Raw genomic sequence first — 15,765 nt, 5'->3', positions numbered from 1 at the left:
CTGAATCAGGACTCCTGGGGCAGAGCAGCTTGGGTGCTGCTGGGTTGGTCCAGTAGCGCCGAGGATCGGCGGCGCTACTGGACCAACCCAGCAGCACCCCAGCTGCTCTGCCCCAGGCGTCCCCAAGTCAGCCGCTGCTGAAACTGACCAGCGGCTGACTACAGGAAGCCCCTGCCCCGGGCTTCCTGGAATCAGCCGCTGATCAGTTTCAGCAGCAGCTGACTTGGGAATGCCTGGGGTTCTTAAGTTGAATCTGTATGTAAGTCAGAACTGGCGTCCAGATTCAGCAGCTGTTGAAACTGATCAGTTTCAGCAGTGGCTGAATCTGGACACCAGTTCCGACTTACATACAGATTCAACTTAAGAACAAACCTTCAGTCCCTATCTTGTACGTAACCCGGGGACTGCCTGTACTTGCATTTGGCATAGGCATCAAACACAGCTCTTTCCCTACACGTGCTAGTTTCAGACTTTGCCCTGTGGGCATAGATAGGGCCAAAAAAGCTTAATACCCTTGCAACGTAAGTGAGAACAAGGAGTTTACCATGCTTGGTGTTTGTGCACACACCTAAGATAATGTGCACATTATTTTGGGGAGAATAGTTGATAAAACAGCCACGTTGAGAATTCTACTCTGATAGTCATTTATGAACTTAGACCTTGATTCAGCAAAAGGACTGTGTTATAAATTGATGTCAGTGGAACTTAAGTTCATGAATAAATGCTTTGCTGAATTGAGGAAATACACCATGAGTCTGTTTGTGACATAACTATCACAGGTGGAAATAATTTCTATTTACAACTTACAGAGATTTGATTGTTAGAATATTCTTGATGTTAAACCAAATGGAGATGTGCCTCAAATGACTTAATTTCTAGTCTTTCTCTAAGTGCTGTTTGCAGAGACCTTTTAAAATGCTTGTTTTGAAATTTTGTTCCTGAGCATGTTTAACCATTTTGGCAGAGAAGAGAGGGATTCCCTCTTTTCCTTTTGTGGCCTCTCATATATGTTGTGATGTCAGTACTGTAGGAGCACCTAGAGGCAATAATCAGGGATTAGGACCCCATTCTGCTAAGTGTGCATGTGACATATGCCTACCCTAAAGTGTACCACAATTTTTTTTCTAGTAACCAAAGCTTAAATAGAAAACAGGTTATGCTGAGTTACAAGAATGGTTGTCTTATAGCTGAAAAAGCCAGCAGGATTGCTCACATCCATCAGAGCAATCCAGAGCCTTGCTTCATATTTGTCATCTGAAGAAGTGGGTTGTGCCCATAAAAACTCATGATACTATTTATATATTTTTGTTAGTCTCTTAGGGTGGCGCATCTACAGAGCATGGCTTAACTCGAAATAAGGTACGCAAATTGAGCTACGTCAATTGCATAGCTTATTTTGAAATAGCTTGTTTCAAGTTTTGGTTGAAATAACTGCTGGCTATGTAGATTGTTATTTCAAAATGTTGCTGTGTAGACATAGCCTAAGGTGTACAGTACCATTGTTATTTAAGTTTTTTTTAGTTACAGACTAATCCGGCTATCCCTCTGAGACTCAGATCCATTAGTTCTTCTTCGAGTGGTCCCAGGGGGTGCTCCACTCATCGTATTGGGCTTGTCCTGGCACTGCGGATTGGAGATTTGCATAGCCGTGCTCCACCAGACTGTGCATGCGTGAGCAGCGGCTCTCGCCGATTGAGCCTTTCATTTGTTGCACGCGGTCCGGCCCCGCTCAGTTCCTTCCAACCGCCCTTGGTCACGGACAGAGCTCCATCTTCTCCTTAGTGTTTCTCCTCAGTGTACTCTGTAAATAGTTGATATCATTGCAAGTTAGTAGTTATTCTTAGTTTGTTTTTGTTCATAGTTCTTGTTTTAAAAAAAAAAAAAAAGAAAGGAAATATTTAACGCATATACATATATAGTTAAGGGGTGAACTAGTACTCATTCGTCTTCGTTAATCACTTTAAAAAAAAAAAGCCAGAAAAGAAGAGACAAAAGATCTCTGACACAATGCCTGGTTCCCCAGGCTTTAAAAATTGTACGTTCTGCTGTGAAGCCAGGCCAGCATCAGACGGGCACGGGCATGTATCAGGTGCCTAAGGGAAGCGCACATACCACAAAGATGCCAGCTTTGTTGCAAAATGACCTCCAGAACTTGTAAAGACTGAGAAATACAGTTAAAAATGCTTATGTTTGATAAAGCATTGCAACCTACGGACGTGCCTGCCCCTTCTGCGCAGCACACACACAAATGCAGAGCGGCTTCCCCAGAGACTTCTGCTTCAAAAAAGTCAAGGGCAACCCCAACTTGATCCCTCCCAGTGGCTCTTAACACCAGAGGAGGCTCAAAAGACAGACCGAGCGAATCAGGGACACCCGCCCTAGGATCTCAGTGAATGCCAGGAACTAATGGGAAAAAACCGCCATCCGCAGCACCAAGAATGCTATTGGCACCAGTGCCTTCGGCACGGGGGAAAACAACAAAGGAGGCAGCCGCATCAGCGGCACCGAGCATGTCGGCACCAGCAGTAGAAACAGCTTCACTGCCTATAGCACCGGCGGCACCACCCACGGTGCAGAGCACAACCTTGCCAGCACCACTACAAAAGCACTCGGCACCGCACTCTCCGGTACCGGTGAGGATAATATTATAGCGGCAACAGAGAAAGCCCTTGAGAAGACTACCTCACACCCAGGGCTTGTTTCTCCTTCCCCAACTTTCTCCCCGGGGTCATCCCCCTCCCTACCAATGCAGCTACACCATGGGCACAATTGGGTGCTACAAGGTAGCCCATCGTCTCCTGGTCATTATTCTTGCTATAGGGAAACAAGACACAGGGAGAGGAGACTATCTATATCACACTCCCCATCGCCACGGTGTTCACTACATCATTCATGATCGCCTGTTCAGTCACCAAGGCGTTACTACTATATAAGGCATAGCAATGTCTTATCTTCTCGACACTCATCCCCGACACACTCAGAAAGATATTATGGTTGTTACCATAAGAAGTATTATGACCCTCCTTGTCATGATCATACATCCAGTTCCTACAGGAGACACACATGTTGCTGTCTGTCATCCAACTCTCGATCCTTACCTCCAGAACCACAGCACCGACATTCACTGCCTCCTCCTCCAAAGAGTCCAGTGATCCAGATGGAACAGTCAGAGCCTGAAGAGGGACAGTTGTCTGATCCAGAGGACCCTCAGCAGGACACATCGCCAACAGATCACTCATCATCTTCACCAGATGAAGCGGTGATTCCGGGTGATGTTTCTCCACCAGATGACCTGAAACAATTCCAGGACCTCTTCAGGTGGTTCGCAGATAGTCAGGTGGTGCAGTTAGGAGACATTCAAACTAAACAACACCGCCTGTTGAAGAACCTACACCCACAACACCAAGGTAAGATCACGCTTTCCCATCGACGAGGCGATCATGGAGGTCGCGGGGTAAATATGGCAAACTCCAGCATCCGTTCCTCCAAAGAGTAAGAGGGTGGATAGAAAGTATTTTGTCCCTTGTAAGAGATTAGATTTTTTGTTTAATCACTCCCAACCTAACTCGGTGATGGTCGACGCAGTGCAACATAAATCAAGAGTACTGCAATACAGAAATACCCCCCAAGAAAAAGATAATAAAAAGTTAGATATCTTTGGGAGGAAAGTCTACTCCTCAGATACATTACTACTGTGTATCGCGAACTATTCCACTCTCCTCTCCAACCACAACTTCTACAATTATTCGAAATTGGCAGACCTCTTACAACATCTTCCTGACTCAAAAAGACCACTGCTCAAATCCATAGTACAAGAGGGATATGCTTCATGTAGAGCCTCACTGCAGATCGCTCTGTATGTGGTGGACACTGCTGCACGAGCCACCGCTACAGGGGTCGCAATGAGAAGATCCTCATGGCTCTTAGCAGCAGCAATCCCAAAAGAACTCCAGAATAAAGTTAAGGACTTACCTTTCAACAAGCAGAAACTTTTCGCTAGCAAGACAGATGAGGTCCTGCACTCAGGGAAGGATTCCCGAACTACGCTTTGCACACTAGGGATGTATACACCTCCTCTACAGGCAAAAGCGCTATTATACTTACTAACGAAGGTCTGATTTCTTCTTCCACAGACAACAACCTCGCACTCTGGAACATCGATTCCTGCAGCGTCCTAAGTGGAAACGACAACAGCCCACCCATTCCTCTAACCAGCCTTCTGCAAAACAGCAAATTTGACTGTTAGTCGAGGATGTGAACAAAGCTCCTACCTCATGCCTTTTTCACCATCGTCTAAGGCCATATTACCACCATTGGGCCAGGGTCACCTCGGACAAGTGGGTGTTAGAAATCATAGCTTCTGGTCTCACCATCCCCTTTATTTCTATTCCCCCAACCATCCCACCCATCCCGTCCCCTTTCAGGGACCCTTCTCACGAGAACCTGTTGAAGCAAGAGGTCCATCGCTTGCTCGCCATCGGAGCTATAGAAAGAGAACCTAGGGAATTCCAGAGAAAAGGGTTTTATTATCGAAATTTCCTCACCCCCAAGAAGAATGGGGGATGGAGACCCATCTTGGACCTATGGAAACTAAACCGATACCTCCAAAAACAATGTTTCAAAATGGTGACCCTAGCCACAATTATACCATCACTGAACAGAGGAGATTGGTTCACAGTCCTTGACTTACAGGATGCTTACTGTGCAATACATGTGGCACACAAACGCCCTCCGGCTTGTAATAAATCTACAAAAATCATCACTGGAGCCGACCCAAAACCTGATCTTCATAGGAGTGCAACTCAACGTGAATGCAGCTCGTGCATACTTACTGGAGGAATGTTTCTAGACAATTCAAGATCTAGTAGACACCATGACGCATTCTCCAACAATTCTGGTATGCACCTGCTTACTGATGGGCCACATGGCAGCTGCCACCGTTGTTGCTAGACATGCAAAGCTACATTTTCGCTATCTCCAACATTGGCTGGTCTCTGTTTACGTTCCAACGAAACACTGTATCCACAAATCGGTAGTGTTACCACCACAAGTCAAAGGTCTCTTCACTGGTGGACCAAACCACAAAATCTTCTGGGGGTTGTTCCCTTTCATCATCCCCAACCATCAAAAAAAAACCTACCGATGCATCCCGATGGGGTGCCCACATGGACGAACTAACAGTTCAAGGCCGATTGTCCAAAACAGAGATGTTAGTGCATATCAATATACTTGACAGATGAACAGCGCGAGCCGCTGGTTGCACATATACGGTCCGGTGGAGCACGGCTTTGCAAATCTCCGTTCCACAGTGCCGGGACAAGCCCAACACCACGAGTGGAGGACCCACGGGGACACATCTCGAAGAACCATCATTACTGCATGAAGGTGAGTAACTTCCGCTTATCCAGCTGATAGCTGATGACTGCACAGGATGACTGGCTGCTTCCATTCCCTGCCTTTATATCCCATTCATGATCCCTCTGTCCCACTACCACCAATCTCCTGATGACATTTGGAAGTTTGCTTGTTGGCTTAGATTTTGGTTACAATTCTCTATCTCAGATCCAGTAAGGAATGGCCTTCTAAACCAGTGTTTCTCAACCTTTTTTTATGAAGTACCCCTTAAAAAAAAAAGGACCCCCAGGGCCAGGCACCCAAACCCCCTGCTGTACCCAATGCCCTTCCCCTCCCCCAGAGCCAGGCACCCCCAATGACCCCGCTCTATTCCATCTCCCCTCCCCCAGAGCTGGGCACCAGACGTATGGTAACCCTTCCTTTGAAGTGCCTGCTCCTGCCGCTGGGTCCTGTCTCTGCAGCTTGTCTGCAGGGAGCAAGTGGTCTACCAGCGCCAGGCTTGCCGCGTGGGGATTGTGCGCTCCCACCCCAGCCCAGTGCCCCCCTAGCGTGGCGCCCGTGGACAACTCCTTCCGCTTGCCACACCACTGGTGTGTGTGTGGGGGGGGGGGTCCTTTGGAGCAAGCTTATTGTGCCACTTCACTGCCCTCCCCACTGGAGCACCCAGCGAAGTTAATCACCATGGGTATGTCTACACTACAAAGTTAATTCGAACTAACAGACGTTAGTTCGAATTAACTTTCATAGGCACTACACTAGCGTTCCGCTAGTTCGAATTTAATTCGAACTAGCAGAGCACTTAGTTCGATCTAGGTAAACCTCATTGCACAAGGACTAAGCCTAGTTCGAACTTACTAGTTCGAATTAAGGGCTGTGTAGCCCCTTAATTCGAACTAGTGGGAGGCTAGCCCTCCCCAGCTTTCCCTGGCGGCCTCTCTGGGCACCACCAGGGAAACTCGTATGCCCCCCTCCCAGCCCCGGAGCCCTTAAAGGGGCACGGGCTGGCTACGGTGCCCGTGCCAGGTGCAAGCCTGCCAGCACCCAGCCAGCAGACCCTGCACCTGGCACACCATGAGCCAGCCACCCGATGCCCCCCAGCCCTCCGCCTCTTCCCGGGACCAGGCTGGCAGCTCTCGGGAGCCTGGCCAGGACCGCAAGAGGCAGGCACCTGCCTGTTCTAGTGCAGACATCGTGGACCTTGTCCTTGAACTCCGCACTAGGCACAGGAAAGTGGCCGTCTAGGGCAGGAGAGCTGCCAGCCTGGCCACCCAGGAGCAGGTTTGCATGAAAATCAGGGTGGTCCACTGAGACCCCCAACCCTGAGCCCTGAGCTTAGAATGGCCATACTGGGTCAGACCAAAGGTCTGTCTAGTCCAGTAGCCTGTCTGCCGACAGCAGCCAACCCTAGGTACCCTGGAGGGGCTGGACCAAAGACAGTGACCAAGCCATTTGTCTCGTGCCATCCATCTCCAGCCTTCCACAAACTTTGGGCAGGGACACCATTTCTACCCCCTGGCTAATACCACTCCATGGACCCAACCTCTATGACTTGATCTAACTTCTCTTTCAACTCTGTTCTAGTTCTAGCCTTCACAGCCTCCTGCAGCAAGGAGTTCCACAGGTTGACTCTTTGCTTTGTGAAGAACAACTTTCTGTTACTAGTTTGAAGCCTGCTACCCATTCATTTCATTTGGTGTCCTCTAGTCCTTCTATTATGGGAACTAATGGAGAACTTTTCTTTATGCACCCTCTCCACACCACCCTTGCTTTTATAGACTTCTATCATATCCCCCCTCCGTCTCCTCTTCTCCAAGCTGAAAAGTCCCAGACTCTTTAGCCTCTCTTCATATGGGACCTGTTCCAAACCCCTGATCACTTTAGTTGCCCTCCCCTCTCCCAGCATCTCTCTTCCCTTTTCCCACCTTTTTCCCAGTGTCCCCCAGTTTTGTTCAATAAAGAAAGATTCTATTTTTGACCACACGTTTTCTTTATTTTGTACATCAGGAAGGGGGGCTAGGGAAGGGTAAATGGAAGGAGGTGAGGGAGGAATGGGGTACGTGCCCCCGATGGGGAGGACTGGGCTGGCTCTGCGGGCTTCTCGGGGTGGAAGCTCTCCTGCAGCCCCTTCCCCCCGGATGGCAGCCTGCGGCAAGTGCAGCCGGGCTGATGGCCGAGTGCTGTGATGTGCCAAGTGTGGGCACTCAGGGCACTCCAAGCCAGGACTGCTTTGCAAGCGGGGAACCCTGAGAACTGTCTGTCCGGGGTGGGGGTCGGGTCCCTTTAAGCACAGCCCTCGGCTAGCCTGAGACAGCAGCTCCACGCTCTAAGTCTTCATCTGTTGCCCTGCCGGCACTGCTTCCGGCCGTCCTTAACCTCTGTTCAGGGTCCACTCTGTGTGGACATGCTAGTTCGAATTAGCAAAACGCTAATTTGAACTAGTTTTTAAGTCTTGCTACGCTAATTCGAGTTAGCTTAGTTCGAATTAACTAATTCGACCTAAGTTAGTTCAAATTAGCGCTGTAGTGTAGATATACCCAAAGAGAAGCTGTTTCAGTAGAAGGGCTCCTGAAATGTAGCTCGCCAGGGAATTCCAGCTTTTCCTGCCCTTCCAGGGAATTCCAGCTTTTCTTGCCCTTTTTCAGTTATGGGATATGTACTTGTGGACAATAACATTCTTGGATTGCAACTGAGCATGGTATAGGGGGTATTTGTTGGTCTGTAGTTGTGAGGGTAGCTGCATTTGGAGAATGGAACGGTATTGTATTGCATGTTTAATTTAGAAGTATCTTGTTAGTTTTCAGAGTTGAGAGGAGGTATTTTTGTGGGGGTTCTATGGCTAATTGACAACTTGGTGTAAATACCAAGAAAGGAGAAAAATTATATTAAAATTCAGTTCTTTTTCCATGAGTCTTTGGTCCTGTCCAAACTAATTGGCTCTGTCTAGAGTGAGAATGTTAACTCGAGCAGCCTAACCTTGATCGTTACAATGGGGCTGGCATTTCTTACAATGCATGTATCGACTGAGCCATCAGTCAATGGATCTCATTTTCTATGACGCCATTGGTGAGCGATGAAGCCAATCCTCAGTTGGCAAATCCAATTACAGATTTCACATGAAATCCACTATCTGTGGTGTTGTGCACTCTTTTCGGATCCTATGATTTTCTTGTAGCATCTGGATACATTGACTCTCAAAGTATTTGAGAGCCTGTGCAATGGTTTGCAACCAGACCAGTCTGTCCTGAGCTATGAATCCCAGGTCACTGGGAGATATGCCACATGATCATGATGGCCTTTTAAGATATCATTTTAACACTTATACTGACCACCAAGAGTGCTTTCCGTGAACAAGCTGGCTGTGGACCATCTTTTAGTGCCTGTGCATCATCCATCCTCATAACATGACCGATTCAGGAACGTTTGTTCATAAGCAGGGCTCGACAAATCATGTAATCTACTCGCCCATGGCGAGTAGATTACAAGCCGGCACAGCTGGCGCCACGTGATCTGCGCATGCGCAGCTCACAGAACTGCACGGGCTGGCGAGTGGGGCTCACCGGCACTTGGCGAGCCCTGTTCATAAGCATCCCTCTTCCATGCACATCACACAGCTTAAGGACCTTCCATGTTAGGAATTTTGTCCCAATTCACATGGGCAATCATCCTGAGGCACCATAAATGGAACTGATAGAGTTTCAAAACATGGCATTGATACATGGTCAATGATATCAAGCCACACAACAAGATATTAAGGACAACTGCCTGATCAACATCATACGAAGGTAACAGTTTAACATCCTGGTCATTCAATAAGTGTTTGGCCAGTCTTCCAAAGGCAGCACTGGCTTTGGCTAGTTGAGCAGATATATAGTCATTTCCAATATTTCAGCCCTCCACTGCTCCCCAGGAGCAGTCTGCCAGCTTCCAGGAACCTGTCAGGGCCCGGAGAAGGCAGGCGCCTTCCTGATCCAGGATGGAGATCATGGACCTTATTCAGGTTTGGGGGAGATGCCCCCAACGTCCATGATCTCCGCACTAGACGGAGGAACGTGGCCATCTATGGCAGGATAGCTGCCAGCCTGGCCACCAAAGGCCACATGCGAACCCAGGAGCAGGTTTGCATGACAGTCAAGTTGGTCCGGCAAGACCCTGAGCCCTGAACTTCCCCTCCCCGATCTTCCCCTTGCTTCCCCCTTCCAGCTCCCTCCTCCCAGATTTCCCCCTCTCTTCTCCCCTCTCCCGCCTCCTTTTCCGAGTCTCATCAGTTTTTCATTCCCTCCCCCGTTTTGTTAAATGAAGAGTTTGTGTTAATGAAAATACATGTATTTTATTTGACATCAGGAAGGGGGGGGAAGTAGGCAGGGGTAAGTGGAAGGATGTGAGGGAAGAATGAGGCACAAGCCCCCAGTGGGGCAGACCAGGGAGGCTCTTAGTGCTCCTCAGGGTGGAAGCTCTCCTGCAGGACCTCCTGGATCCTGACAGCCCCCTGATGGACGTCCCAGAAGGTAGCCTGCAGAAAGTGCACCCAGGCTCACAGCAACACATCCACGAAAAGCACCAGAGTGCCATGGGGCAGCTCTGGCTCCATGTCGCAGAGTGCTGTGGTGTCCCAAGTGAGAGCAACCAGAGCACGCAGAGACAAAATGCTTTGCTGTCCCTCATCAAGGTAGACAAGCAAGCAGGGAAACCTGAGAACTGGCTGTCTGGGGGAGTCCCTTTAAGCACAGACCTCAGATAGCCTCAGGCAGCAGCCCCACACAGTAAGTCCTGACCTGGTGCCCTACCGGAACTGGTTCTGGCCAGCCTTCAATGCGATTCAGAGTCCTCTCAGTTTGGACGCGCTATTTCAAAATAGCAAAATGCTATTTCGAAATGCATTTTGTGTGTAGAAGCGTTATTTTGAAATAAGCTATTTCAAAATAACTATTTTGAAATAAGGTATTTCGAAATAATACTGTAATGTAGACCTACCCTCCTTTTGTCAACAAAAAGCCAGTGTCTCTGCTATTTGTCGTAATAAAACTGGTTTTTGCCAGGATCTGACAATGTCTGCCCTGATGGCTGTGTTCAGTATTTTGTGATCGCTACTGCCCTGTAGGCATGTGCCCTTCCCCTTTCAAAGCTCTGGGAAGTATCTGATAGCTAAGTGAGCTTCTCCGTTTGGGGAATAAACAAAAAACCCCAAATAATTGGAATGCTGCTATTCTGCTGCTGCAAGGGGAGGGCTGGAGAGACTACTGTGCTGCTTAGAAATGTTAAAATTAGATTAATCGAATGGTTGATGGAATTTCCATCGACTATTCAATTAGTTGATAAGGGCCCCGCTGCTTTGAAATATAGCAAGAGCCCCAGCAGGGGGTTTTGTGCATTTCAAAAACTGAAACACTGTATGGAACATGGGGCCCCCACTGGGAAACTCTGCTGGGGACTCTTGTACATTTCAAAGCAGAAGCACTAGCCTGGGGTCAGCAGGGGAGGTGTTTCAGTCTTTGAAATGCACAAGAGCCCTTGCTGGGGCTCCTGTACATTTCACAGGTGGAATGCCACCGCTACACCCTGCCCCCTCCCATGGAGCTGGAGGGAACCAGCTGTTAAGCCGGCTTCCCCAGCACCCCGTTTTCTCTCCCCTCTTTGCTGCCTTTTTCTGATAGAGGCAGCAAGGGGAGGGGGGGAGCAACTAGTTGACTAGTGTGTTGACTATCCGATAATCTTTTGCATATCTGATAGTCGACTAGTCGCTTACATCCCGTGTGCTCCTTTGACATGCCTTAAAACAGAGACCTTACAGAACTATCAGGGAATCCCAAGAAGTGCAGGGATCAGCTCTGTCTTCCCACAAAACTGCACTGTGCGATGCTCACCTACATTGCTTTACTCTCTCGAAATGTTGACATGTGGGAAGCAGAAAGTCTGGTTTGACCGATTTTCACTTTTGGCGACTCTTGCATGTCAACAGCACTTTTGGTGCCAAACCTTCCCACTGTAAACATAGCCTACATTTGAAAGGCCAGTGTGTGTGTCCTCACCTGGTGTAAATTGACTCCACTCATTTGAAATCAATGGAAATTTAACAGTTGACACCAGTTGACAATCTACCTCACTTTATGTATTGTTTGTGTACTGTGCTAAGATGCTAGAATACTGTTCTCTCATCTAGCTAAGCTGGACAAAGTAATGAAAGTGAAAATAAATTTTGAGCAATTATTGGTTAATACTAGAACAATGAATCCTCAGGATTCTTGTTCAAAAACAGTGTAATCTGAGCAATATGGAACTGTATCTAAACAACTTGTTTAATGCTTGTACTAACAGATTCCCAGCAAGTTTAAAGAACTGATGTGAGTAGTAAGAATCAATATTTCCTCATTTTATAATGTGAGGGAGAAGGCAAAAATAAGGTTCCAGAATTGTCTGTAGTATCAGTGCACCAGGGTGACTTCTAGTCCCAGTAGCTCTAGTGGATAGGCAGCTAAATTGCACTGCAGCAGGGTCATACAGTGATCAACTTTTATAAACTTTCCAGTTACCTGAGATGAGGTAATATGAACATATTCATTGTAGGAAAACAGCAAGTAGGATCTAATTCAGCAAGGTATTGCACCTAACCTCATGCGTACAAGCAGTTTCACTGCAGTCAGCGATTGCCTGATGACAGCCCCATTCTAAAATTAGGTGCTTAAGTAGAAGCGACAAGGAGTCCTGTAGCACCTTATAGACTAACAGATGTATTGGAGCATAAGCTTTCATGGGCAAAGACCTGCTTTGGGTCTTTGCCCACGAAAGCTTATGCTCCAATACATCTGTTAGTCTATAAGATGCTATAGGACTCGTCGCTTTTGCAGATCCAGACTAACATGGCCCTCTGGTGCTTAAGTATGTGAGCTATCTTAGAAAATATTGGAAGACAAACTCCCAAGTAAAGGAAAAGTGGACATGTGGAAATTATACATTGTTTTCATTCAAAAACTTCAGTGGAAGAGTTTTTAAAACTGTAGTTTTAATTGCATACATTTGGCAACTGGATTTCATGTAAATAACTTGTACCTAGATAGTCAATTCCATAAATATGCTAATATTGATTTTTGTTCTTGCAGCATGCAACTGGGAATATTTAGCTAATTTTGAAACTCATCAATATTATTACTTAAGACATTGGTATGTAGATAAAGGATGGCACTTGACAGGTGTCCTCCACTCACACTGTTCAGAAAGATTGATTATGTAGTCGCTCTGAAAATAGCATGGTACTTCTAACAGTTAAAAAAAATCGAAATAAAAATATGCAGCTTTTGTTCTCAAAATATACACTTATTGACTGACAGGCTGGCTTAATAATATACTTTTCTTTCCCCCTAGAGAGAAGTTAACAGTTGGATGTTGCCAACTGGCACAGCTGGAATATACTATTACACAATGCAATGCATCTGTCCATAAGGAAACCAAAAACAGGGGCTGGCTATGATGCTACAGTCAACTTCAGGATTTTAATATGTTCTTCCCCTTCTTTAAATCTTTGTTTAAAAATAAAATGGGAAACTTTGTTAGGAGAACAATCAAAATCTAGGTCAGTTTTTCCTCAGTGTCGTTTTTTAATTTATACTTGAATTTACTACCTGAATGAAATTATTTTCATGCAGCTAGCAAAAGGAATCTAAGGAGTATTAATTGCTAGCATTTGTGATAAAGTTCATCTTCCAGAGTTTAACTCAATTGATGTTGCACTTGGGATATATTTAACATACATCTATTTGGACCACTATTTTAAAATGCAAAAATTCAATAGCCACAATCTGTATATTTTCATATTTCTAGAACTTCAAGATGCTTCTAGGATTTAGTTCAGAAGGTTACTCTGTAAACCTCTCCCTTCTATCACAACAAACAGAAGGCAAGAAAAAAGTCTGATGTGAAAGTCAAAACAGGTTTATGATACAAAATTACTTGCATATACAGTGGCTGGTTTGGACTTAATTACACATAGTAACTAGACTATGTATCCTTTAACTTACAAAAAGCCAGTTACTGCTGAGCTTTTCTCTCCCACCTATGGTGATAAAAAAATAATCTGCCTAAAAGCTGACTTGAAAAGTGTGGGGAGAAATGGGTTTATTACCAATTTAGATAATTTAGAAGTTCTCCTGCCCTTCACCAGTTCAATGATCAAGTTAATCTTATCCTATATGTACCTTTCTGTGGTACTGAGACTTTGTCCATAAACTCTCACTTGCACCTTCTTTGCTTAAGTGTTACCTGTATGAGTTAAAACAGGTACTAACAGAAGTAAACTGCCTAAAAATTGCTTCCTCTCTAAATTATCTGGTTTTATTCAAGTGATTACTAATTCTATTAGTCCTGTCCTTTACAGTAGAAATTTGGGTGGGTTTACCTACAAATCTTAAAATCTAAAGCTGCACAAATAAACTTTTCTACAGCAGGACACCTTCAAATGACTTCCCTCGCTGTTCAAATTGCACACTTCACTCTTGGAATGTAATTATAGTCAATTTCTGTCCCACTATTTACAGTACTTCTGGCCTGTAACACTACCTCTTTGCTTTTACAAAAGATTAGTGATTACTGTAAAACTGTATCTTTAATTTTATATATTTGACTTTGTAAGATCTTTGAGTATATTAATTGAAGTTTAATAAACTGCTATTTTGAACAGCCTTATCTTCACTTTATATAGCTGCACGTCCAATCACTTCATAGAAAAGAGCTGTATTTTTTACAGCTTGATAAAGTGTGGCAAGTTCTTGTATCACATACTATTGAATTCATCAATACATTGCAAAAGCTGCCACTATACAGGTTCTGGTTCCCAGAAATGTTTTAAAAAATACCTTCCTGGCTCCAGCCAATTTTTCTAATGTATTTTTATTTTTTAATTCCTGCAAATCTATGGATATATGCTTTATAGCCACACCTCCTTTTTTCCAGTGGCTGCAGATATAAAATGTGTATCTAGAACTCTGAAAATTTGTCCGTAGCTCCTTTTTTTTCATATGGAGATGGTTACAATTTTTGTATCTGCACAGGGCTCTTATTTATTACTAGCAGGTATACTTGGCATGGCTCAGGTTTTTAATTGAATTTTTCTTTTTTAAATAAGTGTACATGCTTTATTTGTTGTATTTTTTTGAAGATGAAGGCTGGAGTGAGGGTCCAGGAGGGGGGTGGCTTAGGGTAGAGGGTTTAAATATATGTGGAGATAGGTATATCTTATAGAAATGGAAGGGACCTTGAGAGGTCATCGAGTCCAGTCCCCTGCCCTCACAGCAGGACCAAGTACCATCCTTGACCAATTTGCCCCAGATCCCTAAATGGGCCTCTCAAGGATTGAACTCACAACCCTGAATTTAGGAGGCCAATGCTCAAACCACTGAGCTATTCCCCCCTGCACTTGGAAGGTGGGAGATTCAAGACAGCAGGCTTTACTGGAGGTGACAGTGGTACTCGTCCTGCAGCAGCTCCTCCCAGCGAGCCATAGCAGTACTCCCTGGCCACTGGCTCTTTGGGGTGGGGCAAGTTCTGGGTTTGGGGCAGGGGGTGCACCTTACCCAGTCTCAAGGCAAGTAAGATGGCAGAGCTGTATTGGCCACTTTTGCTCCTGCAGCTGACCCCCACTGGCCACTATCACACACCCCTTTTCTGTAGCCCTCCTATCTCATGTTATCAAAAACAGGCCCCATCCTGGCCCATCACACTTTCCAGACATACCAAAACCCAGCCCTTGCTTTAAGTTGGGTAAGAGGAACTGCATACTAAATTTGGTGATCCTAGCTCTGATGGCTTAGGAGTTCTTGAACAGACAGTCCCAGCTATGTTTATGGCTACATCAAAAATGCTTGGGGTTTTAAAAAAAAAAAAAATCAGGTTTGTTCATGGTACTTTAACTGCTGTTTGTCCTTAAACATGCTAACAGTTTCTTTCTCCAAAGCATAAGTAAAAGTGGGTTTCTGTTAAGAATACATCAGTTTCAGCATTATAAGTTCTAGGCTCCCCTCCCCCCCCATTAAATATTCCACCATAAGTGTGCTATAATGAAGATGCAATGGAGCAAGTGTTATCCTAGATGTAGAGTTGGAAGAGGAAACTGGGGATGCTCACTGAAAGTATTAGACCTAAGTCCAGACCAATTTTAGCTATATGGATCAGAACTTGCTCTGAGAATACATAAAACAGTAAGTGAACAATGAACTCATACCTGTAGCTCTTTTGGGTAATGTGGATCACTTATTTGGCTGTTTAAACCTCTTAGATTAACAATACTCAGACCTAGCATATCTTGTTTTGCTTTTAGTGGACAGGTTCACTTCCATCTATGTGGCAGGATGATTTATTTTTTTTTACTGAAGAGTTTGTTAGTGAAATGTATGAACAAAGCCACAACTACAACTTTGATAATAA

General features: G+C 45.4%; 1 protein-coding gene across 5 annotated transcripts in view; it reads left to right on the top strand.

Moving 5' to 3' along the window:
* SWT1 (SWT1 RNA endoribonuclease homolog) overlaps positions 1-14,025 on the top strand; it is an 88,971-nt gene extending 74,946 nt beyond the window's left edge. For 4 of the 5 annotated variants that reach the window (XM_075936759.2, XM_075936756.2, XM_075936760.2 and 1 more), the window contains one exon: positions 12,712-14,025. In XM_075936759.2, coding sequence (XP_075792874.2) covers positions 12,712-12,817 — 106 coding nt within the window. In that variant the 3' untranslated portion in view covers positions 12,818-14,025. Of the gene's footprint in view, positions 1-1,312; positions 1,360-12,711 lie in introns of all 5 variants that reach the window. The other variant, XM_075936758.2, reaches the window with a different exon arrangement.
* The last annotated feature ends 1,740 nt before the right edge of the window (positions 14,026-15,765 follow it).

The sequence above is a fragment of the Pelodiscus sinensis genome, chromosome 9, assembly GCF_052426305.1.
Source record: "Pelodiscus sinensis isolate ZL-2025 chromosome 9, ASM5242630v1, whole genome shotgun sequence".
NCBI classification, from domain to species: Eukaryota; Metazoa; Chordata; order Testudines; family Trionychidae; genus Pelodiscus; species Pelodiscus sinensis.
The sequence above is the reverse complement of the archived record's forward strand: the minus strand, read 5'-3'. Positions and strand labels throughout refer to the sequence as shown.